Source organism: Arachis hypogaea, chromosome 14 (assembly GCF_003086295.3).
Source record: "Arachis hypogaea cultivar Tifrunner chromosome 14, arahy.Tifrunner.gnm2.J5K5, whole genome shotgun sequence".
In the NCBI taxonomy this organism is placed as follows: domain Eukaryota; kingdom Viridiplantae; phylum Streptophyta; class Magnoliopsida; order Fabales; family Fabaceae; genus Arachis; species Arachis hypogaea.
In genome coordinates, this window is record NC_092049.1 from 121,988,109 (window position 1) to 122,013,478 (window position 25,370).

The window sequence follows — 25,370 nt, forward strand, 5'->3', positions numbered from 1 at the left end:
CTTTTATTTATAATTGTGTTTTATGGAAGTGTGTTCGTGGATATGTCTAATAATTAATATATTTTAAATACATATATAAAGAGACACATTCAGAAAATATATTTATAAAGACACTTCTATTAAACATAGCTATAAAAAAAACATTTTTATCAGACACATCCACGAACACATTTCTATGAAACACAATTATAAATAAGAATTGACAGAAATTGACAAATATACTGTTGGTAACGTAGCGGAACCGATCAAAAAAACAATAGATTATTTTATATATTAAATGACTAAAATGAATTTTCAATCGAGGTATTTGACATCAATTATTATCTATTAATTGATTGGTGTTACATTCAATCGATTAGATTAACCATAAACACGATTATCCCATCGTTTACGCATCTCGAACGGATCAAAATAACAAACATAGAAGTTTTAGAAATCAAATTATTTTAAAGACTCATGATCGAATTAGAATTAAGATCAACAATAGAGATTCTATGTTTTTATTATTTTTAATTATTCATGATACCCATAAAAATATAAATGATAAATAATAAAATAAAGAGTAAATTTTTAAATAAAATAACAATTAAAATAAATTCTATGATATTTAAAAATGGTTCCGGTTCATACCAATACCAAGCCTCAATTTCTCTAAAAAGAACTGAAGAGAAATGATCTCTACCTAGTCTTAAGTTCAAGTATGTACCCATATGAATTAGGTGCATCATTATTAAGTATATATTTGTTATTTTGTCAAAAAGACGAATAAAGTACTAATTCGATTCCTGTTTATTTGTCTGAATGATGTGACCTTTGACAAAAAAAAAAAAAACAATTTACTTCGCACCTTGATCCTGTGCTCTGTTTGTCAATGTATTTTTTCTGTCATTTTTGTCACTAAAGAGTAACAAAACTTATTGATGTGTCTCATTAAGCAACTGAGGTGGAAGGTTAAGGTGGTAAGATGGATGTTAGATGCTCACATGGCTTATTAGAAAGGACAGGAGTCTATCTATCATGTTTCACGTGAGCACGACCGATGTCGTTTTGCTGCTCCCAGAAGACGTTATTAGATGATTTTCGTCATCTCTCCCTTTACTTCATGTTTGGAACACTAAACCTCCATGAGCAGTACAGTAGCAAAGAGTGTGGGAGTGAAAGAGATAGGGTGAACAATAATGGTAGGAGTATGGATGAATTTTATATATGTTTGATCATCTTGTAGACCTGCCAGAGATAATTGATAATATAGAGAAAAAATATTGAGGGAGAGATGCATTCCAACAAGGTCAGGAAGACATTTGAAGTCACTTGTATGTAACAAGTGTGGTAAAAAAAAGGTCATTACTACAAGAGTTACTCTAATCCCCCTAAAGATCTTACTTGAATGCATATGACCAAGAAGAAAAGAAGAGCTAGCAAAGAGAGTGTTGCATCAGTGGACTCTACCGACACCACAATGGTATAATCACTTAGGGTTCAATTAGTCCTATATATGAAAAGCTAAGTTTTGATGAGGGGTTTAATTGTCTATAAATAAAATGCTCAGATATTTAATTGATCATATTTAAACAATAATTTATATAGATTCAGGGAGCAAAAAAAAAATAGTTAGAATGTCAATTCTGCAGTACTACTATAGATCCAGTAGTGAGTAAATTCATAGTTATATCTCTCAAAGTTGTGTCCATAATCTTATCATTATTTTTATATGAATTGTATGTTATTTATAACTGTAGACAAAGATAAAAAATATAGAAGAAGAAACTACCTAAATCAGTTTCAAAGAAAAGAACTCCAGTGGTACAAGGGAATGAAATTTCACTTTCACAGTTTGTTCCCCAAACAGAGATTGTAACCTGAATCACAATTAAATTATACTATTTTATTGTTCACCTCATCTCTTCTACTTCCACGCTCTCTGCTATTGCTTATGGAGGTTTAGGGTTCTAAACATGAAATAAAGGGAAAGAGACGAGGAGAATCATCTAATAATGTCTTCTGGGAATAGTAAAACGGTGTCGTTCCTGCTCACGTGATCTTTTTAACAAGTTACGTGAACATCTAATATCTACCTTATCATCACCTTAACTTTCTACCCTCAATAGCTTAATGAGACATATAAGTAATTTCTGTTATTCTTTAACAGAGCAGAAATGAATCGCGTTGTCATTCAAACAAATGAATAGAGGTTGAATTGGTACTCTATTCTAAAAAATAATTACATCCAAACAAATCATATATACTACAATATAGATTGGTCTCTTAATTATTTGTATCGTTAAACAAATAGGTTTTATTTGGGAGGCACCTATTAGTGGCTTATTTTTCTTAGTAAAATATATTTGTCACATTTTAGTATGGATCTTTGTCTTGCTATTGACATGTGGCATTGTCAAACCACGTCACTCACTTAATAGTTATGTAGTTAGAATTTTTCTGTTAGTAGTTAATGATTCTGACTAATAGAGGGACTTATTTAACTATTTATCTTACAAAAATAAATTTAAGAACCTCAAATATAATAAAATTTAATTGGAAACGAAATTGTGATGCAAAAATTATTGGAGATTTATTTGAGTATAATTTTAATAAAAATAAGATTATATCTTTTACATAAAATGAGAATATTCTCAATTACTTCAAATTAAACGGCAGGCCACACTATAAATACGTGCCCATCAAGGACAACTAACATAGAGCACAAAGAGTGAAGGAGAAATCAAATTAAAGACTCTGCCACAGGAAGAGTATAGTGTCCAAATGGCACATGCAAATAATAAGGGTAAAGTTTGTGTCACTGGAGGCACAGGTTTTCTTGGTTCATGGCTCGTCAAAACACTCCTTGAGGATGGTTACACTGTTAACACCACTGTTAGATTTGATCCAAGTAAGTAAGCTTTCAATTAATTTTCATGATATATATATATGACATATTATATTTATATCGTAATTTAAATTTCTCTAATTAATTACCAAACATCAGTTTAAGATTTTATAAAGAGATCGAACAGAAACAGTTCCATCGCAACAACATATGTGCAGATGCACCAATGCTAGTTGTACTTTATTTATTTCATTTTTTTGGTCATAATTGTACTTTATGATCTGATATTATCATAAAATTATTTATCTAAAAATATCAGTTTATTAGATAAAAAATAAAGAAAAGTATAAAAAATATTTTTTAGTTAACCAATGTTAATTAATTTTATGATTTAAGTTTATAATTTAAAATTTTTAATTTAAGATAAATAAAATATTTGAAAACCAAGTTGATTTTGTTTAAAAAAATTTAATTTTTTAACTTCCTAAAAATATATATATATATATATATATATATATATATATATATATATATATATTAAAATATAAAATATATATTAAAATTGAGTTAAGCGTAAATTTATATATCTAACAAGACTGTGGGCAGATGCAGAAAAGAAGAGAGACATAAGCTTCCTCACAAAGCTATCAAAAGCATCAGAAAAGCTAAAAGTGTTCAATGCAGATTTAAGCAAGCCAGAGAGTTTCAACGAAGCAATTGAAGGTTGCATGGGGGTATTCCACGTGGCATCACCAATAGACTTTGCAGTGAAGGAGGCCGAAGAAACAGTGACAAAGAGAAGCATTGATGGAGCCTTAGGGATCCTAAAAGCATGCAAGAATTCAAAGACAGTGAAGAGGGTGGTTTACACTTCAAGTGGCTCAGCTGTTTGCTGCAAAGAAGAATCTGAGGAGGAGGAGGAGGATGGTTTTGATGAGAGTAGTTGGAGTGATGTTGAGTTTCTTAGGAAATTCAAGCCGTTTTGTTGGTCCTATGCGGTTTCAAAGACATTGACGGAGAAAGCTATGCTTCAGTTTGGAGAAAACAATGCTTTGGAAGTTGTCTCTTTGATTGCTCCTCTTATTGTTGGACCATTCATCTCTCCAAAGCTTCCTGATTCAGTTGAGAAAGGACTTGTTCTGGTGTTAGGTAAATATATTTAATACTTATACTTACTAATTTTGATAAGTTAATACTTAGAATATTCGCGGTGCCATTTAATTCGGTTATTTAAGAAAAAGCTATTTGATCAAATTGTTTATTATAATTTAGATTTGGTTTGATTCGATTTTTATATTAAAATCAATTGAACTAAATTATACCAATTAAAATTGATTTAGTTTGGTTCATTTTGGTTTTTTCAATTAATTTATTCAGACCAAACTAAATGTAAAGTTTAGAATTCGAGACAAGATACATTATATGCAATTAGAACATCAATATTTAAATGTCACTTCTAAATCACAACTTGCAATTGAATGCAATGCATCTTGAAAATAAAAGAGATGTTAAAAGAACATAATATTCAATATCATGTAATACATCATCAATAGTAAGAAAACTTGTGTTGTCAAAATACATATTCCATACCTAATCAAAGCTGGATAATACCAAAGAATCATTGCCAAATTGTTAGAAAATAACCTACATAAATATAGGAAAGAAAAAGTAATAACTCCTAAAACATAACATTACTAAGAAGATTATGAGAAAGAGATATTCAGTAACAAAAAAGGGAGCTAAATACAAATTAAAGCATAGAAAAATATATTTAAATATGTTGTATGCAGCAAAGTAACAGTAATAATTATCATAAGTCTACATATTTTATTACCTCCGTTACATGGAATATGTCATTACATAAATTAGATAGACTTAAAATTAACTTTTGTCATAATAGAATTTGAGAAAGTAGAAGATATATAAACAATGAGCTCTTCACGTTAATCGTCACTGAAGAAATCTGATCTCATGAGGAGATAAAAAGATACAACAGATACAAAAATAACATGAACAATAAAGAATTCCCTGCAATATAAAATGTTGTTGTTCAAGCAAAAGTATCAATTATTGAACAAATCTATAAACTAAAATCATAACGCAAAGAAATTTTACCCGTTATTCCATTCTATTTTTTTATTGCTCAATTTGACATATTTCATGAATAACGGAGAACTCATAATAACTATCAATCTATAAATTAAACAAAATAGGTTGAATAGATGAGCAGAAATACAACAAAATAAAATTATTAGCAATTTCAAAAAATCAACCATAAATACACTGAACAAATAATTGAAAAACATAAGCTGAAACACAACAAAATAAAATTATTAACAATTTTAAAAAAATAAAAAATAAATATATTGAACAACAATCAGCAAAATAATAAGAGAGAGTGGAAGTTGGAGTGTGGAAGGTGGGAAGAGGAAGGAGTTCTACGCTGAGAGTGAGAGTCAGAGTGAGAGAGGGTGGCGTTAGGTTATTTGGGGCCTAGGGTGTTGATTTTGGTAGGGTTTTTATGTGAATAAGTTCGATTCGGTTAGGATTTTAGTGTTAAAATTGAAAACCAAATTGAACTGCAGAAAAAATAGCAAAATGTTATTTTTTAATTTTTTCAGTTTTTTATTTTTAATTTTTTTTTTATTTATTTGGTCAATTTTATTCCATTCATATCGATTTTGAACACCTCTATTAATATTATTACAGTAATTCAATTTACATACTTATTTTAGATAATTATTTATATAGTCGACCACATAAAAAAAAATTATTTTTACTAAAATGAGTAGTATTATATGATTGGAATAATTTTATACTCATAAAACATTTAAATTAAATTTTACATACTTATTATTATTATTAATATTAATTATTAACATGATTATTAATTTATTCTTTTATTTATTAAATATATATAAAAATAATAAATAAGTAACTAATCAAAACAGTAAAGTATTTATACTGTAATTAAGAAATAATTATTCTAAAATGGTTATTTTAAAAAATTTTAGACTCAACTTTTACTTTGAATTTTAATTTACACAATATTTAACCATTAAAATTGTGTCATATAATAGATCCTTCTTTTCTTTCTAGCTCTCTTGCAACATCATTTTTAAATTTTTTTTTTATCTTCCTTTAAGCTTAATAATAGTATATAGGAAAAATAACTATTTATATCTATGAGCTTAATGCTGACATACAAAAATTACCTATAAAAAAAAAAGAAAATTAGTGTTATATTTATAAAAAAATAAAGTTTGTAGGGTTAATGTTCAAATTCGTCTCTGAAAGATCACGCGATCTTTATTTTCGTCCTCGAATGATTTTTTTTAATCAAATTAGTTCCTGAAAGATAAACTGTTAGTCAAATTAGTCCTTTCGTTAGTTGGATGATGACGTGTCACGTTAAGTGCCATGTGGCATGATGACGTGACACGCCACGTGACAGGTCAGTGACACGTGTCACTTAACATGTAAAAAATTTTTTTATTAGTCAAAATAGTCATTGAAAGTCTAGACGTAAGTCATTTTCATCCCTCAAATTTTAAAAATTAGTCAAACTAGTCCTTATATATATTTTTTTAATTTTTCTTCATAATATTAAATTTGAAATATTTTTTGATACTACTAATTTTAATAGAAATGTAATTGACAAACAAAACATTAGTAATTGTATCTTTTCTTCTTAAAAAATTTTTTCAATAAAATTATCTCTCTCTTTTAATTCTTCTCAAAATATCTCTTATTTTTTTCTATTCTAAAATCTTTTTCTTATTGCATTTTGGTGGAATATATATATATATATATATATATATATATATATATATATACTCAAAATTAAAATGTATGTATTTATTAACCTAAACAAAGTTATATGCTCAAAATCAAAATTTATATACCTAAACAAAATTATACCATTATTTTTTTCTACTATATCTTTTTTTTTTCCATTACGGTATTACTTACATATAGGATGTAATGATAGTGATACTTAGAGTCAAAATTTAAGAAGATTCACAAATTTTGCTTCAATTCCTATATAAACTGGTAGTGATAAACCAGTTTTTCAATTATTGAGTTTTACTATATAAATTAAATAATAATAAAAATTATAATTTTAAAAAATATAAAAGATTTAAAATTTAAAATAATTACTATATTATTTAGTAAAATTTAAAATATTAAATTTTTAAATATATAATCAATAATAATTTGATAAACTCATTTAAATAAAAAAATTCACATAAAAAATTACAATTTGAAAATATAAAATTTTAAAATACAAATGACAAAATAACTTTATAAAAATTTTATTATTTTATGTAAAGAGAATTTTGTTTATTAAGGTTTAAAAAATAATATTAAAATTAGTAATATAAAAAATATTATAAATTTAATATTATAAAAAAAATATAAGGACTAGTTTGACTAATTTTTAAAATTTAAGGGATAAAAATGACTTACGTCTGGACTTACAAAGACTATTTTGACTAATAAAAAACTTTTTTACATGTCAAGTGACACGTGGCATACTGACCTGCCACGTGGCGTGCCACGTCATCATGCCATGTAGCACTTAACGTGACACGTCATTATCTAACTGACGGAAGGACTAATTTGACTAATAATTTATCTTTTAGGGACTAATTTGATTAAAAAAATTATTTGGGCACAAAAATAAAGATCGTGTGATCTTTTAGAGGCGAATTTGAACATTAACCCAAAATGTGTATGACAAAAATATTTAAATCTTATATTTTTATTGATTTTTTAAAAAAGTTCCTAAAATTTTTTCACCATCTGTCTTCAACCTCAACCCTGTCACTAAAAAAATTCCATTACCACCTTATTAACGGCGACAAACAATGCAAGCATGACCGACTCTCTTCTTGAGAGAGCAAGATCTTCCACCCAGCCAGTAAAAAAGAACCAAGCTCACTTGCCTCCATAGTCATCTTCTTCTTCCTTTGACTATTCCATTCTCCCTTCAAACCCTTAAAGAACTCAACAACCTGAGCCTCATTCTCTAATCCCACCGTCCTCTTCTTCACCTCTTCTAAAACCCTCATCCTCTTCCTTCTTCTTCGGTGGATGCTACTATTACAATCGCCATCGAATTCTCGTTCTTCAGCTACTATTACAAAAAGCCATAGTATAATTTTTTGGGTATATACAAATCGATGTTTTGATCATAGAAGATGAAGTATATATCCATAAAAGATACTAAAATGTGGTTTGATGGATTAATAATAAATAATAGATAATAGATAAAATATATTATTATTGATATATATGAAGTTTTTTAATTTGTTTTAGAAATTTAGTTTGATGTTAATTATTTGAATTGAAGGTCCATCATATGGCGCTCATCACTTAGATTTAGTTTGGTAAATGAAATTAAAAGTAGTTTTCAATAAACACAAACAATAACAATTGCGATTGGTAAAATAGTTTTTAAAATTTAAAAATACTATAATAAACATAAATGCAAGCATTAAATTTGAAAATTAGTTAACATATGAGGTTATATTAGACTTCTAAATTTTGAAAAATACAAGTCAACTTTAAAAATTTCTATTTTAGGTGCTTTTAAAAATTATCCGATCTTTTAAAAGTTGCAAGCACAAACACATAGTCTTTTACTTTTTTTTAATTTAAAAGCTGTAAGTACAAGCACATAATCATTTTGATTTACTAAATACAAAATGAGGAGTTTGTGCTTTTAAAAAATACAAATACCTCTTCAAAAAATTTTACCAAATCAAGTCTTAGTTATGGTTATAGTTATATTTTATTAATGTAATTTTTTAATTTAATAATTTAATAATATATTTTTAATTTATATTTTTAAATATTATTAATTAATTATTAGCTAAAAATAATAAATTTTACCGACTCTCTGTTATTCTTTATTTTTTAATTATGAGCTAGGTATATATATGTAACAGTGGTATTATTTGGCTCCGTTTATTTAATTTGTTTCCCAAATAGTTTGATTTTAATTATTTAAAGGTCCATCATATGATCACCCTCACTTAATTGTGGTGATAGTTTATAGTTATATTAAAAAATACTATGTGTACATAAAAAATTAATTATTATATATTTATATATTTATATGTATAATCAAATTTATTTTTATGTGTATTTTATATTTTAATAATATTTTATATTAATAATTAATTTTAGTCATTAATTTTAATACACACTTAATATGATGGTAATTGTATTTTATAGTTATGAGCTAGGTATGCAATAATGGTATTATTTGGTTAGATGATTTTTTTTTGGTTCTATGTTTAATTTGAATTTTTCTGTTCATTGTTGCTATATGCTCGGTTACGGTGGTGTTTGTATGGTTTAGAGTGGCATTTTCTTTGCCTTTTGTATTATATCCCCTTCGACCTTTTCTTTTTTGTTTCTTTCTTTTAAGAATCCTTGTCTTATAACAACTAGCAAAAGTTTTCTCTAAGAATCAAGCATATTTTAAGCATGGAATATTATACTACTGTTTTTTCTGTTTTTTTTTCTAATAATTAATGAGTTTTGTTACGGAATTAACTAAGAGTGTAGCTAACTAGAGTTAATTAATTAAAAAATAAATCTATTATAATTTTTTTTATTATTATCTTAATTTTTAAAATTTTAAAATTAAAAATAAAAAAATTAATTCAAATTGACTCATATTATAATTGGTTCTTTAGATTTTTTGTTAAATATAGATGAATTAATAGTACTTAAAGCTAATAAGTTCCTTATTATAATACGTACAAAGTTCTTATTGAAAGAAACTAATTAATGTTATTTAATTTGCAGGTAAGAAGGATAAAATTGGGATTACACGTTTCCACATGGCGCATGTTGATGATGTAGTTAGAGCACATATATTCTTGCTTGAGCACCCTAACCCTAAAGGGAGATATATTTGCTCACCATTTTCCATAGATATTCAAGAAATGGCTAAAATTCTTTCAGCCATGTACCCAGAATTTGAAATACCAGCAACACAGTGAGTTCGCTATATATATATATATATATATATATATATATATATATATATATATATATATATATATTAAAACGTCAAAAATTAAAAATGATAAATTTTAAATATTTAGAAAGACATTTAGAATGCTATATTATTATTATTAATTAATAGTTTAATTTTAATATATACTGATAATGTACGTAAAATATTTTGATTAACAATGTATGTTTAATCAAAATTATTTTTATAGGTGATCATGATATATAGATACAGAAATAAAATAAAATGATATTGTTAAACTAATACATTTGATGTAATTTGAATTGATTTGGTTGTGCAGTGAGCTGAAGGAAATTAAGGGGTTCAAGCTTCCACGTCTAATCTCAAACAAACTCATGGATGCTGGATTTGAGTTCAAGAATAGCATTGAGGATATGTTTAAGGATGCAATTGAATGCTGCGTGGATAAGGGATTTCTTTGAGATCTCTAGTTCTCTACTAAAGCCATTAATTAATAAGTTAAGAAAAGAATAATAACTTCACTATCTAAGACAATGACTAAAACTCTAAAAGTGGTTTAATAAGCAATAATTCATAGAAGATGGCAAATGTATAAATGTTTAATCATCTGAACCCTAGGTGTGAGACATACTATAAATTATTATGCCGTATCGCATATATATGTGTGTGATGTTATATGTAAAATTCTTTTTATTAACTAACTTCAACTAATTTAATCCAACCGCAACTAAAAATATTCTCAAGAATACACGTGTACACACGCTTTACTTCAATACTCAGCAACCTTTTCAATTTTCATTTACTTAAAACCAAAACCATTCATCTACTAATTCCAAATAAAATATTCAAAATTCAAAATCGTTCAAAATCGAAAAATTTTCCACACACTCAAAATCTTCTCATATCAACAATCTCAAACCCTAAGCAAAGAGACTCAACATTAGAACACAAAAACTCAATTATTTGTTTGCTCAGGTTTATTATTTTTATGCTGTGGTGTATTATTTATGTGTTGTTACCTATTATTTCTCAACCAGTTCAATGTCTTCTACTTTTTACTCGCAAAGACATATAATTAAGAGGAATGAACATAAAAGGACAATATTAATGAAGTGGAGATTATTTACATGTAGACTGCTTGAGAAGACTAAATTTGAGTGCAGCTTAGCTTGATCATCATATATAGTGTGTTATTAATGCCTACAATCAATGTTTCTGTAACGACCTAACGCTATCCTAACTCTTCCATTTCTGTGGTCTATTATTTGCGTTGTTGTCTATAAGTGCTACGTAACCAAAATATATTAATTAATAATTAACCAAATTTTTATTGAGGTCACATATGAGTTTAATTAGAATATTAGATATAATTTATTCTGTTTTTAAACCCAAATTCACAATAAACGCGTGTATAACAACATCTATAACTAAAGAAATAATAAATGCACCGTTATCCTCAAATTTATGGTAATTATTGTGCTTGTAATCAATCAAATATGCTATATTTTTTCTTCCACATTCAAATTGAAAATCACATCTAATCCGTTGCTCAACTCTGGCCCACAACCATTATAATCTCGAACCTGGTATAGCTGGCAGATATACTCTCCCCAACAACCTCCCCACTCAGGCCAGTACCATCCTAACAAATCCGGATGAATAACAAACCTTAGACCCCGTCAAACCTGCAACAAAGATACGAATAACAAATCTGATCCATATAACAAATTACTCAAACAACTCACTATAAAGACCCATAAACTATTGATCTAAAGGTACGCAATTCATTCTAGTTTCTACTCTGAACTCTCTCACACTCATACTTACTTGAGCGTTGGAGTCCCTTTACAGGTATCCAACGCCGCCTCCCCACAAGAAGACAACGTTCCCCACTCTTTACTCCAAGGAAAGCTGATGCGTAAGCATTTTTCCTATTTTTTCCTAGTGAATTTGCATTTAAATTGTTAAGTTTTATCAAGAATTAACTATCTTTTAGCTACTATGGATGCTACTTTGAGTCTTGTGCAATTCTGTTTATTTTAGGTAGCATTCAGCTGGATTTGATGGAGTTTCTACAGCACAAGAATTAAAGGAGACGCGTGCGCGTACCTGACGCGTGCGCGTGATTTGGAGTTTTCCATGGCGATGCGTGCGCGTACCTGACGCGTACGCGTGACACGTGAAGAAGACCATCGACGCGTACGCGTGACTGACGCGTACGCATGACGTCCGTCACATGCAGAAAACGCTGATTCCTGTTAATTCAAATTTAAACTTAAATTTTAAATAGGAAAAGATATTAATTTTAGTTTTAGAAAGATAGATTTTAAATTAATTAGGATTAGATATAAAAGGGGAATTAGTTAACTTTTCGTTGGACCTCAGCCCAATTTACAATCCTTACTTTCTCTCTGAACTATGAGCAACTAAACCTCCACTCTTAAGGTTAGGAGCTCTGTCTATTGTATAGATTGATTTTATTATTTTTCTATTTTAATTCATGTATTGACTTATATTTAAGAATTGTCTTCGTTCTTTATTTTATAAATTTGGGTAGAACGGAAGTATGACCCTCTTTCTAATTGAGTTCTTGTAAAACTTGGAAAAGCTGTTTACTTGAATAACAGCTTGAAAACAATTTCTCCTAAATTTTAATTATCTGGATTTAACGGGATACGTGACATATAATCCTCTTTTATTTGGGTAATTAGAGTTTTTGTGGCATAATAAACTAGAATTAAGCTCCACCTTCTAATTGGAATTAATTGACCAAGAAATTGGCGTTTGATGAATTTTAGAGGAGACTAGAAAGGTCTAAGGAATTAGGGTCTAGTCACATATAGTTTGCCATGAATTAAATCTTACATAATTAAAATAAATTAATAAGAAAAGTCAATCTAGAAAATAAATAACTTTGAAACCTTAACTGTTTCTCCATATTTTATTCCCAACTTATTTACTTGCCTTTCTTTAATATTCTTGCTATTGTTTAATGTCTTTGAACTCTCAAACATTATTTTTTGTTTGCCTAACTAAGTAAATCATTTAACCATTGTTGCTTAGTCCATCAATCCTCGTGGGATCGACCCTCACTCACCTGAGGTATTACTTGGTACGACCTGGTGTACTTGCCGGTTAGTTTGTGGTTATAAAATTCCGCACCAAGTTTTTGACGCCGTTGCTGGGGAATTGATAGTGATTAACAACTATAAGTTGTTTGATTGCTTAGATTAGGCGTTTTAGTTTTGATTTTTTTTTAATTTTTGCTTAGTATTTTCGAAATTTTTTTTATAAATAAATAGCACCAATATTTTTCCTTAATTTCTGAAATTAAGTTTGGTGTCATCTAGTTAATTTTATTTTAATTTCCTTGTTTATTTTCCCTTTTAATTTTTGAATTTTCTGTCTAATTTCAGTTATCATTTTCGAAATTTATTTATTTATTTTATTTAGTATTTTTATTTTATTATTTTACACAGGTTACTTCACAGGGACTTCTCTGCACTCTGACATAGAGAATCCCATCTTTTCTTGTCTTCTGTTTGTTTATGCGCAGGAACAGAGACAAGGAACATCTCTTAGACTTTGATTCTGAACCTGAAAGAACTCTCAGGCAGCGTTTGCAACAAGCAAGACTTTGCAAGGCTGCAGAATTCACTATGGATCACAATAATGCTGTTAATGCCAATGTGGCAAATCCGAATGGGAATGAAGAACAAAGGAGAGTGTTTGGCTCTTACTCTACTCCTACTGCAGATCTTTATGGAAAAAGTATTGTGGTGCCTCCTATAGCTGCGAACAACTTTGAGTTGAAGCCACAATTGGTCATCCTGGTGCAACAAAACTGCCAGTATCATGGTCTGCCCCACGAAGACCCAAATCAATTTATTTCTAACTTTCTGCAGATTTGTGCACTACTACATTTTAGACTTTTAGTAACATTTACCTTGTAATATTTATTAAAATGTTAGTAATTATCTTAAAATTAAATATTAAATAACATTTATACTCAAATGTTTTAATTTTTTGAAAAACTTATAAAAAAGTGTTGCCTATTCTCAACTTAGATCCCAAAATCCAAATACGCGTTTTCGTTCTCATTGTCAGTTCCTTATTCTTGCTACTAGTGCTCTGAAATGGTGAAACCACCTCTCCATCCTCTTCAATTTCTTGCTCCACCTCTTCAATTTGTGGCTCCCATCGTCGATCTCATGGTTCTCAAATGGAAACCACAAATCGCCTGCTCTACCTGAATCTGCCTCTTCATTCTCTCATTCGCTACTATCATGGAAGTCGCCGCCATCATTACCGCCATTGTGATGATAGGCAAGGATATCTCGAATTTAATCTAAAATTCCTGCTCTAAGATCTGAATTGGAAACTCTCGAGGTATGTAAATCTTAAACTTATTACTTCTCTTATCTTTCCCTAAAGTAGTAATTGCATGAGAAATGAAAATAGTAACTTCTGCAGATCGATAGTAACTAATTAATTGTATTTCTCACTCAACTGATTGAAATTTCTCATGATCTGCAATTAAAATTACTCATTTCGATTTACAATTGAAAAACGATATATAGTTACTCACAGGTAACATTTTTTACGAAAGTTCTTCGTGCTTTTGGGAGTGCATTTAAGGTGTTTGAAGAAATGCCTTAAAGAACATTATATTACTATATATCTTATATCTTATAACTTTTCAACAGTGTGTTTATTTGTTTTGACCCATATCAATTTAACCCCAACCAAATGTGCCCTCATTGTATTCGGATAATTGTAAATTCTCTTGTGAAGATAATAATTCAAACTTAAATAAAGATGCAAAACATTAAGAACAATTTTTTGGAGCAACTGTCGAAATCCAACTTCTAAAGGAAATAGATGGTTACTGCCTTAGCCAACTATTTATTTGGTTAACTTATGCTTTGTATTTGTATTTGATTCTAAGGCTTACTCTTTTGAATGGAAGCCATGTGCAGGTCAATACCATTGCAGGTCAATACCATAAGGAAAAAAAAATTATAGCAGCTAACTAGGTAAAGTAACAAAGTTAATGAGATCTTAGTATGGCCTTTGTTTTAAGATTTTATCAACTTTAGTTAGACATAATTTATTCTAATGTCTGCTATAAAATATTTTTTAAGATTAATAATTAGTTTTAGAAGACTCATTCGTATATTTTAATAAGATTAAATTCTCATATGAAAGATTAGATGACATAAAAAAAAAAAGAAGACAAATATACACATAAAAAATTACATGAAAAATAGAATTATACATAAATTATTTAATGAGTCAAACATACACATAAATTATATGCTCCGTTGATCACGTCTATTAGAAGTGCATGTGTTACGTTTTCTTCCACCTGTCAATGGACACAAAACTTGTGTACAATATGTGTCCACCACTAGAAATTTGCCTCACCAAAATAGAGACAAAATACACATCTCTATGATGTTTGTGTAACTATATATCCTTTATAAACTTGTATCTCACAAAAGAAACATACATGTGCCATGGCGTCTTATATTTGTAGTGAACATGGATAGCTACATTTGATCTCATTAACTAATATTTATTTGGTTTTTTGGGGGGTTGCATAGTAAGTAGAAATAACTGAATCTCATACAAGTTTTCAGATGCCTATTAGTTCAAAGAAGTGAAGTTCTTCAAATAAGTTTCTTGAGCTGCAAATTTAATTAAAATCATGGCTTGTTTTGTTGAGTTGAATTTTAAAGGTTTTTCGCGTATCAAGTTATTGAAGGAGGTGAGGCGCAGTTAAATGCTGGATCTCTTTCATGTGAGTACTCATGGTCTTTTGTTTTTGTTTTCTTCATATGATACCTTTCATTACTTTTTACCCCTTTTTGTTTTGACTTATTATTTTGAGCCTTACGGTTTACTGGGTTATTGTCATTTTTGCCTTCAATTGTCTCAGCCATAAGCATCCAAGGTACCATGACACAATCATGGAAAAGTTCTCTAAAGGTATTGAACAGCTCTTTGAATGTATATTCAATACTGGATGACAATTTTTGAGCTTCTATTTTGTCTTCTTGAAGGAAGGAGTGACTTGCCAGTTCTCTTTGGATGGGATTATGATATTCTAATATTTAATTTTTTAAGAACTAATTGTTGGATCTCATTTTGTTTTGCATCATGTTACCCTTCTAGCATTTTCTTTTATTTCCTCCTCTTAAAAATATCTAATTTTCTAACTTCAGACACTGCAACATCGGGTCAGGTCCTTATTCTTGAGTGGAATATCATAGGAGTTTGCACCAAGTATAACAGCCCCTAATTGTAACTGCTGAGGATATGTGTGTTAGAGAGAATGCGACAGACGAGTTGTGATGTGTTTGTGCTGTAATATAGTTTTGGAATGGACCTCTGTTTCATGTCTTGTTTCTCAAATGCAAGATGTGCCTTGGAAGTCCTTTTTCCAAAGCCCTGCTATATGGGCAATGATATATGCTCACTTCTGTGGTAGCTGGGGTCACTACACTTGACTATCATGGCTCCTAACATATTTTAGGTACCCTTTGATAATTTAATTATCCACTTGTTGCTACTTTTTGCTTTTCTTCATTGCAATCCAACTGATGAGAAAATTGGTTAACACTTACACAATTTTGTTCTTTCATATACTGTGTTTTAACGCATTGTTTATTGCTGACCAGATGTTGATAATCACTGACAGCCATTTGGCCATCTTTTTTAGTTTTAGAATTATTTATAGGTTTGACCCAATGGAAAATCTAATTCTAGTCCAATGGAAATAATTTAAAAAATTTTTATTTAAAAAATAGAAGAATAATTGAAAGTCTAGGATGTGATTTGTATCTGAGTTTCGCTCTTGCAGTTTATGATTGTTTCTCAAATTATTCAGGCATTGCTTAACAAGTGGTCACCAAGATCCTATCCACGTCTAAGATTGTCACATAAAGTCAGTGACTCAACATCTTCTATGTCAGGTATATATTATTTAGAAACTTAAAATTTTGTTCATTGAAAACCTGGGATGGAAAATTGGCTTTGGAGTGCCTACAGGACTAATGTTCATATCTGCTCTGTTTCATCATCGGTTCGCCATTGTATGTTAAAGTTAAACCAAGGAGCAGCTTACTTACTAGCTTTGTTCAAGTGGTTGTCGTCGCCATGAAGAATCAGAAACTCTATTCCTGATTCAAACTTTGATCAATATTATCAAGGCAATGATAAAGAGCTGGTGTTTTCAACGGATAACCTAAGGTATTTTATTGATAATTTTTTTCTTCATAATTTCTCTTCTTTTCATTTCACGGTGAATGCTTCTTTCATTAAAGAAGATGTAAATTTTGTCTGCATTCGATTAACTTTTTTTATTATATATTGATTAATGAAATCTTTTGCTAACATCTTCAAAGGCAATTTGTTAGTGCCTTAAGTAAAGGATCATTTTGACTTTTGAGATTGCAGCCAAATTCAAATTAGTCCTCAATATTTCAAAAATAGCAATTCATTCCTTGAAGTTAAACTTTCTAATTTATGACTAGGATAAAAAGTCAAACCGAATCACACAAACCGTAATTTTAAGTAAATATTTGAGTCCTTAAGTGAAGTTATCCAGGCATATTTTGAAAAGTTTTATTATCTCATCATTATACAATTTCTTGTCGAAGTTTTATATACTTTTGCTCAAAATTCATTAACCCCATTTATAAGCCTTTAATAAGAATAACCAAATAGTTTTCATTTATTTTTAAGATTAATTATAAAGATGTCAGATTGTTTTCATTGTATTCCCCGTTTCATGATTTTAGAAGTGATACGACTTACAAGATTTTTTTATTTCATTGTTTCCTTTAGAAAAATCTGAAACCATTTAGCTAAATGAAAACAAGTTGGCATTCTTTAGTAAGAGTGCATATAAGAGAGATATCATTCAATTCAGGTCCTAGAATTCCAAGTACATTACAGTGAATAGTTTTCCTCACATTTATGTGACCTTTCTATCTGATCTTGTATGAAATAATCTAGTTGTGGCTGCGAAAGCTGAGGAAGTCACATATGTACTTAGAACTTAAAAGTAACTTGCATACTTCATTCATGAATATAAACTTAACTTCATGTTTTGATTTAAGGATAATCTCAATGATTATTCAATTATTTGTTGGTGATATGAAATGAGTTGCCTTGCATGCCAAGCTGACAAACTTAAAACTTTGTTTCAGGAATTAGGGGTGTCCATGGATCGGATCATATCCGCAGATCCGCGGTAAATATCCGCATCCGATCCGAAAATTGCGGATACGATCCGATCCGCAAATTGATCGGATCCGATCCGCACCATTTGCGGATCGGATCGCGGATATTTGCTCTACATCCGCATATCCGATCCGCGGATCCGCAGATCCGCACTATAATAATTAAAAAATAAATAAATATATATGTTTGGTATTATATTTACTTGTTTGTATGTTTTAGTTAGTAATTATTATTCATATATTGTATTATTTTATTTTTGTTATTTAGAGAGAGTTTGATTAAAAATATTTTAGGAATAAATAAGTTTAAAAGTATGAAAGAAATATTTTTATCGAAATATTTTTACATAGAAATATGATTAAAAAGAGAAGGTTTAATTATGCGGATATATTCGATATCCGATCCGACCCGATCCGCAAATGTGCGGATCGGATCCGGCACTAAAAAGTGCGGATATCATATCCGATCCGATCCGATAGAAATTGTGCGGATCGGATCGAATTTTCGGCCATATCCGATCCGATCTGATCCGCGGACACCCCTATCAGGAATTGCTACATAGGAAGATCGTTATGATGATACGAACTTGTAGGCGAGGATAATCCGGTGAAGCAGGTGAATTATGAATTTTGTGCACCGCTGCTGTTGTTACTGTATTTCGGTTTAAGACATAAGATGTTTGGTTTATCTAGAGCTAACTTGTAGTGCCTGTTTTGAGGATTCAGTCAGATATAGAGATAGAACTTACATGGGGGAATGTTAAAGAGGAGAGAGTGGTCAGAGATAGAAAAGCTTTCTTGCTGCACAGTCAATTTGTTGATACCTCGATATTCATGGCCATCAAGGCAATACAGCATGTCATGGAATCCAATATAAAGACTGAATCAAATTCTCCAAGTTCAATTCTGCATGAAGAGCGCGTAGGAGACTTGTCAGTTGTTGTCAAATGCGATATTCGCAATGGAAATAGAGTTTAAGTGCTATAAGTATTTTTTTCTCATTTTATTTGCATCATGAAGCAAACTTATACAATAATTATTAATTAATAAAAGAGTCTATAAAAATTTTATTTTGTGAATTTGTGAATTTAATGAAATATTTTATGTTGTAGTAATTAATTTTAGTATATTTATATTGTGTATAATATAAAATAAAAAATAGTATAATATAACTAAAAAAATATTACTAAAGATCTTTTGTAATATTTTTTAAGTGTTACAAAAAATATTTACAGTAACATTTTTCTAAGTGTTATAAAAAATATCTATGGTAATATTTTCTAAATGTTACATAAAATATCTATCGTAATATTTTTTAAGTGTTACAAAAAATATCTATGATAATATTTTTTTAAGTGTTGCAAAAACTATCTATTGTAACATTTCTCTAAGTGTTACTAAGAAATATCTACTATAACATTTCTCAAAATATTACTATAGAATATCTTTTGTAATATTTTTACTAAATGTTATTAAATCTTTAGAAAAATATTAGTAAAACTCTTTAGTAACATAGGGTATATTTAACATTTGTTAAAATGTTACTAATATACATAGGTAACATTTTAATATAATTTGGTAACATTTTTTAAATGTTAGTAAAAGTCAATTATGTAGTAGTGGTGATACTGTGAAGACAAATGGAGTGAACCCAGAGGTGTACAAACTCATGCTCTTTCTGTTTGCTCTGAGGGATGGAGCAAAGCTATGGCTAGATTCCCAACCCAAGGAGAGTTTGGATACTTGGGACAAGTTTGTTACTAAGTTTCTTACTAAATTTTTCCCAGCAAAGAAGCTGACTAAGCTTAGGGTGGAGGTTCAAACATTCAGGCAGAAGGATGGTGAAACTCTTTATGAAGCTTGGGAGAGATACAAGCTATTGACTAGGCAATGTCCTCCGGACATGTTCTTCAAATGGACCCAACTATATATCTTTTATGAAGGCTTGGGTGAAATGTCCAAGATGTGCTTAGATAATTCTGCAGGTGGTTCATTGCACAAGAAGAAGACACCGGAGGAGACTATTGAGCTAATTGAATTGGTTGCTAGCAACCAATATTTATACTCATCTAACAGGAATCCTGTGAACTCTGAGACTCCTTAGAAGAAGGGTGTTATGGAAGTAGAAGCTTTTAATGCTCTTTTTGCTCAAAATAAGCTTATGTCTCAGCAAATAAGTCTACTTACTCAATAGATGGGTGGCATGCAAGTCTCAGCTATCAACACCCAAAACTCACCTCAGGAAGTCTCTTATGACAAGACAGGTAATTTTGTACAAAATGAGAATTATGATTATGCTCAATCTTTTTCTGAATAGGTCAATTACATGGGGAGTGTTTCTAGAAATCCCAACAATGATCCCTATTCACAGACCTACAATCAGGGGTGGAGAAATCACCCAAATTTTGGGTGGAGGGACCAACCTCAGAAACCTCAGAATTTCAACAATAATTCTCAGGGAGGCTTCCAACAGAAAAATCACAATAAACGCCAATTTTTATCTCATCAACAACAACCACCTCCGCAGGCAAATTCTAAATCCCAAGAAGATTCTAATTGGGAGATGATGAGGAGTTTTGTGCAGGAAACCATAGCATCAATCAAGAATTTGGAGATTCAGATGGGTCAAATAGCCACAAGAGTTAATGAAATTGATCAGAGGACCACTAATAGCCTTTCTGGTAACACAATTTCAAATCCAAGAGAGGAATGCAAGGCTATCACCTTGATAAGTGGACAAGTGAAAAGTATAGAAGCACAAGTTAATGAGGAGCCCGTTGAAAAAAAAGATTGCAAGGTTATTCAATTGAGAAGTGGTAAAATAGCTGGCTCTGAGACCAAGGTCAATGAAGAGTTAGTTGAAAAATAAGCTTCAGATGAGAAGAAGGAAGAAATAGAGCACGTCTCTCCAAAACGTGCAGACAACCCATTTCCAGACTCTCTTGACACTTATCCTACACTGCCAAAGGCTCCTGAGTACAAGCCTAAAATGCCATATCCTCAGAGACTTCAAAAGGAGACCAAGGACAAGTAGTTTTCAAAGTTCTTGGAAGTCTTCAGAAAGTTACAAATCAATATTCCTTTTGCTGAGATTTTGGAACAAATGCCTCTTTATGTCAAGTTCATGAAGGAGTTTTTGTCAAAGAAGAAGCCTTTAAAAGGAGATGAGACAGTGGTCCTGACTAAGGAATGTAGTGCCATAATTTAGAATAACTTGCCAAGGAAGATGCCAGATCCAGGGAGCTTCCAAATTCCATGCACCATTGGGAGCACAACCTTTGAGAAAGCATTATGTGATCTGGGAGCAAGCATCAATTTAATGCCCTTGTCTGTGATGAAGAAGCTGCAAATCCTAGAGGCACAACCCACAGGGATAGCATTACAGATGGCAGACAAATCTATGAAGCCTGCATATGGATTAGTGGAAAATATCTTGGTCAAAGTGGGTAAGTTCTTCCTCCAAGCAGATTTTGTGATTCTTGACACAATGGAAGATGAGAATGCCTCTATAATCCTAGGAAGAACTTTCCTAGTCACTGGAAGAGCTCTAATTGATGTAGAAGTTGGTGAAATAGTGCTCAGAGTGCATAATGAGCAACTGGTCTTTCATGTCTTCAAAGATATACATTCAGCAGGTAAAGAAGAGAGGTGCATGCAGACTGAGCTTATTGATCCAAACCTTCAAGAACCCCCTGATGATGCACAGTAGAAATTGTAGCTCAAACCTCCTTTAGTGACAACCAATAAAATCCCTCCTGATATCAAACCTAAGTTTAGTGTCGGGAATGCATCATCCACCAAGGAGGAGGTTCCCAAAAAGAAGAAAATACCAGGGGATGAAAAAACAAAAAGATTCCCACTGAAGGTTTCTCCCCAGGAATGAAGGTGGTGTTGACTAGCAATCCAGTGTGGATTTATACAGTAAACAGAATCCTCTCTCTGGAGCATATTGAGCTAATTTATGGAGACACAGGAAAGAAGTTCAAAGTAAGGGGTGAAGAGCTGAGCCCCTATGATCCTCCTCCTTAGAGGAGCTGACCGTCAAGCTAGTGACAGTAAAGAAGCGCTTGTCGGGAGGTAACCCGATAATTTCGTATCCTTAGTCATCTTTCGTAGTAGTAGTTTTCTTACTTCTTTGATTTTTATTGAGTTTTTACTGTTTTTCTGATCATGCAGCTATTTTAGAACAGGAACCGAATACTTCAGGCGACAAAAAAAAAAGAGAGAGCACACGATGCGCAAGCGTCATTGACGCGTACGCGTCATATGTGTGTGCGTGAAAAATAAAATTTAACAGAGAGTTGAGCAGGAGTGGGGCTAGAATTGTGCTGGGCGCATAAGCCGCATCATGCATACGCGTACCTCACGCGTGCGCGTCGTTTGTGCAAATGGCCACCCACGCATGCGTGTCCCTGACGCGTACGCGTGACCCTGCAAATCGGCGTCAATGAATGTTTGGGCAGAGAGTTGTGCTGGCTTGGGGATGGAATTGTGCTAGAGGTACAAACTTGATCACGCGTACGCGTCCCTGACGCGTGCGCGTCCTTTCCCCTAATTGCCATCCACGCGTGCGCGTGCATGACGCGCGCGCGTCATATGAAAATTTTGGTTCCCAGGCCACGCGAACAGAGAGTTGTGCGTGCGCGCGGCCGCCTTCGCACGATTCGCACAAACTAAATCCATGCGTATACGTCGCTTGAAATTAGTGCGATGCACGCGTACGCGTCCCTTACGCGTACGCGTCGCATGCAACACCCAAATTAAACCCCTCAGCGCCTGATTTCAAATCATCCACCCCCCATCCTAATTCTCTCTTGTTCTTTTATCTTTTTATTCTTCTTTCATCTTACTATTTGTTTTTGTTTTCAGTTTTTCTTTGCTTGAGGATAAGCAAACCTTTAAGTTTGGTGTTGTCGCTACGCTTATGGCTTTTCTGCTTATTTTAATAGCACCAAAGGGAGATGAATGTTCTTCATGGAGGAATGAGATGGCCACTAGCATAACTGAGGTGGTTGAGTTCCTTTCATTCTATTTCTCTTTCGTTCTTATTTTGTTGTTTTCTGTTTTCTGTTGCTTTGATTGCGTGCATGGTCTTTAGTACTTTCAGTTCTTAGAATTAGTTTCATTATGTTTTTTGTCTCATGAACCACTCACTGAACTTGAATCTAAAAAGAAAAAGAAAAATAAGTGATATATTGCATGAGAAATTGAGTTTATATTGAAGAGTAGTCTTATTCACTTAAATGTGGTGGTATTTTCTGTGATTCTGAATGCATGATATGAACAGTGCATATTTAAATTTGAATCAAAGAATGTTGATGTACAAAGAACAGGGATTTAGAGAATTATTATGACTTCTCTGAAATAAACAAAAATTTAATCATTGAAGCAAAAGAAACAGCATTGAAAAAAAAAGATATAAAAGCAAGGTCCAAGGCTCTGAGCATCAATGACTAGGGAGGTCAGACATGATTAAAAGCTCAAAGAGTTGTTTCCCTCGTTATATGCTTGTGGTGTTCTTGTGTCAAGTAATTCTTGAGACAAAACATTTAGAGTCGAGATCAATTGCAATTAGCAGAGTATGCCAAAGGCTTTGAGCACCACTGTCTGGGAGTCAGAACTTAAAGAGAATTCCCCAGTTAAGTGCTTCTGGTGTTTCTGTGTCAAGTAAAACTTGAGACAAAACATTTAAAGTCACGGCTAGGCTCAAGGTGCAAAGCACAAAATAAAAGAAAAAATTGCTGTGTTCAAGGGTTAAATTGAGTTACAAAAGATCAGAGAATTCATAATATTATCCGGATTCTAATTCCGAATGACAGTGACATCCTTTTGATTCAAAGGAGAGTGAGATGCCAAAACTATTCAGGATTGCAGTTGTAAACCTCACTATAAGAAGAGACATGATCTTAATCGAACTCTCATTCTCGTGCAAATTCACATTTTAAGCTTATATTAATTTGGTCAATTCAAGTTTGGTGTTGTGATGCGTGAGCATCTTTCCTATTTTTCCTAGTGAATTTGCATTTAAATTGTTAAGTTTTATCAAGAATTAACTATTTTTTAGCCACTATGGATGCTACTTTGAGTCTTGAGCAATTCTATTTATTTTAGGTAGCATTCGGCTGGATTTGATGGAGTTTCTGCAGCACAAGAATTAAAGGAGATGACAGCGAGGAGCGACGCGTGTGCGTACCTGACGCGTGCGCGTGATTTGGAGTTTTCCATGGCGACGTGTGCGTGTACCTGATGCATACGCGTGACACGCGAAGAAGACCATCGACGCGTACGCGTGACTGACGCGTACGCGTGACGTCCGTCACATGCAGAAAACGCTGATTCCTGTTAATTCAAATTTAAACTTAAATTTTAAATAGGAAAAGATATTAATTTTAGTTTTAGAAAGATAGATTTTAAATTAATTAGGATTATATATAAAAGGGAAATTAGTTAACTTTTCATTGGACCTTAGCCCAATTTACAATCCTTACTTTCTCTCTGAACCATGAGCAACTAAACCTCCACTGTTAAGGTTAGAAGCTCTGTCTATTGTATGGATTGATTTTATTATTTTTCTATTTTAATTCATGTATTGACTTATATTTAAGAATTGTCTTCGTTCTTTATTTTATGAATTTGGGTAGAACGGAAGTATGACCCTCTTTCTAATTGAGTTCTTGTAAAACTTGGAAAAGCTGTTTACTTGAATAACAGCTTGAAAACAATTTCTCCTAAATTTTAATTATCTGGATTTAACGGGATACGTGACATATAATCCTCTTTTATTTGGGTAATTAGAGTTTTTGTGGCATAATAAACTAGAATTAAGCTTCACCTTCTAATTGGAATTAATTGACCAAGAAATTAGCGTTTGATGAATTTTAGAGGAGACTAGAAAGGTCTAAGGAATTAGAGTCTAGTCACATATAGTTTGCCATGAATTAAATCTTACATAATTAAAATAAATTAATAAGAAAAGTCAATCTGGAAAATAAATAACTCTGAAGCCTTAACTGTTTCTCCATATTTTATTCCCAACTTATTTACTTGCCTTTCTTTAATATTCTTGCTATTATTTAATGTCTTTGAACTCTCAAACATTATTTTCTGTTTGCCTAACTAAGTAAATCATTTAACTATTGTTGCTTAGTCCATCAATCCTCGTGGGATCGACCCTCACTCACCTGAGGTATTACTTGGTACGACCCGTGCACTTGCCGGTTAGTTTGTGGTTATAAAGTTCCGCACCAAAAGCCAGTTCAAGCATTAGCAGAACGAGTTA

General features: G+C 31.3%; 1 protein-coding gene, 1 long non-coding RNA gene and 1 other non-coding gene across 7 annotated transcripts; 2 read left to right on the forward strand and 1 right to left on the reverse strand.

Annotated features, from left to right (window-relative positions):
- The first annotated feature begins 2,710 nt into the window (after positions 1-2,710).
- Positions 2,711-10,462, forward strand: LOC112740569 (vestitone reductase-like). Its single transcript, XM_025789222.2, has 4 exons — positions 2,711-2,890; positions 3,434-3,976; positions 9,650-9,842; positions 10,162-10,462. The coding sequence occupies exons 1-4, from the start codon at positions 2,764-2,766 to the stop codon at positions 10,301-10,303; spliced, it is 1,005 nt and encodes a 334-aa protein (XP_025645007.1). The 5' UTR covers positions 2,711-2,763; the 3' UTR covers positions 10,304-10,462.
- Positions 10,463-13,864: 3,402 nt separating this feature from the next.
- LOC112743912 (uncharacterized) lies at positions 13,865-19,170 on the forward strand. Of its 5 annotated transcripts, none has more exons than XR_011871211.1 (9): positions 13,865-14,231; positions 14,822-14,878; positions 15,584-15,645; positions 15,784-15,833; positions 16,070-16,380; positions 16,735-16,819; positions 16,951-17,096; positions 18,059-18,707; positions 18,818-19,170. It is a non-coding gene; the product is annotated as an uncharacterized lncRNA (long non-coding RNA). The 5 variants fall into 5 exon arrangements; XR_011871212.1 differs by having other exon boundaries at positions 13,871-14,231; positions 14,812-14,878; XR_011871213.1 differs by lacking the exon at positions 14,822-14,878 and having other exon boundaries at positions 13,907-14,231.
- Positions 19,171-19,892: 722 nt separating this feature from the next.
- LOC112746057 (small nucleolar RNA R71) lies at positions 19,893-19,999 on the reverse strand. The gene has a single exon (XR_003173957.1). It is a non-coding gene; the product is annotated as a small nucleolar RNA R71 (small nucleolar RNA).
- Positions 20,000-25,370: the final 5,371 nt, after the last annotated feature.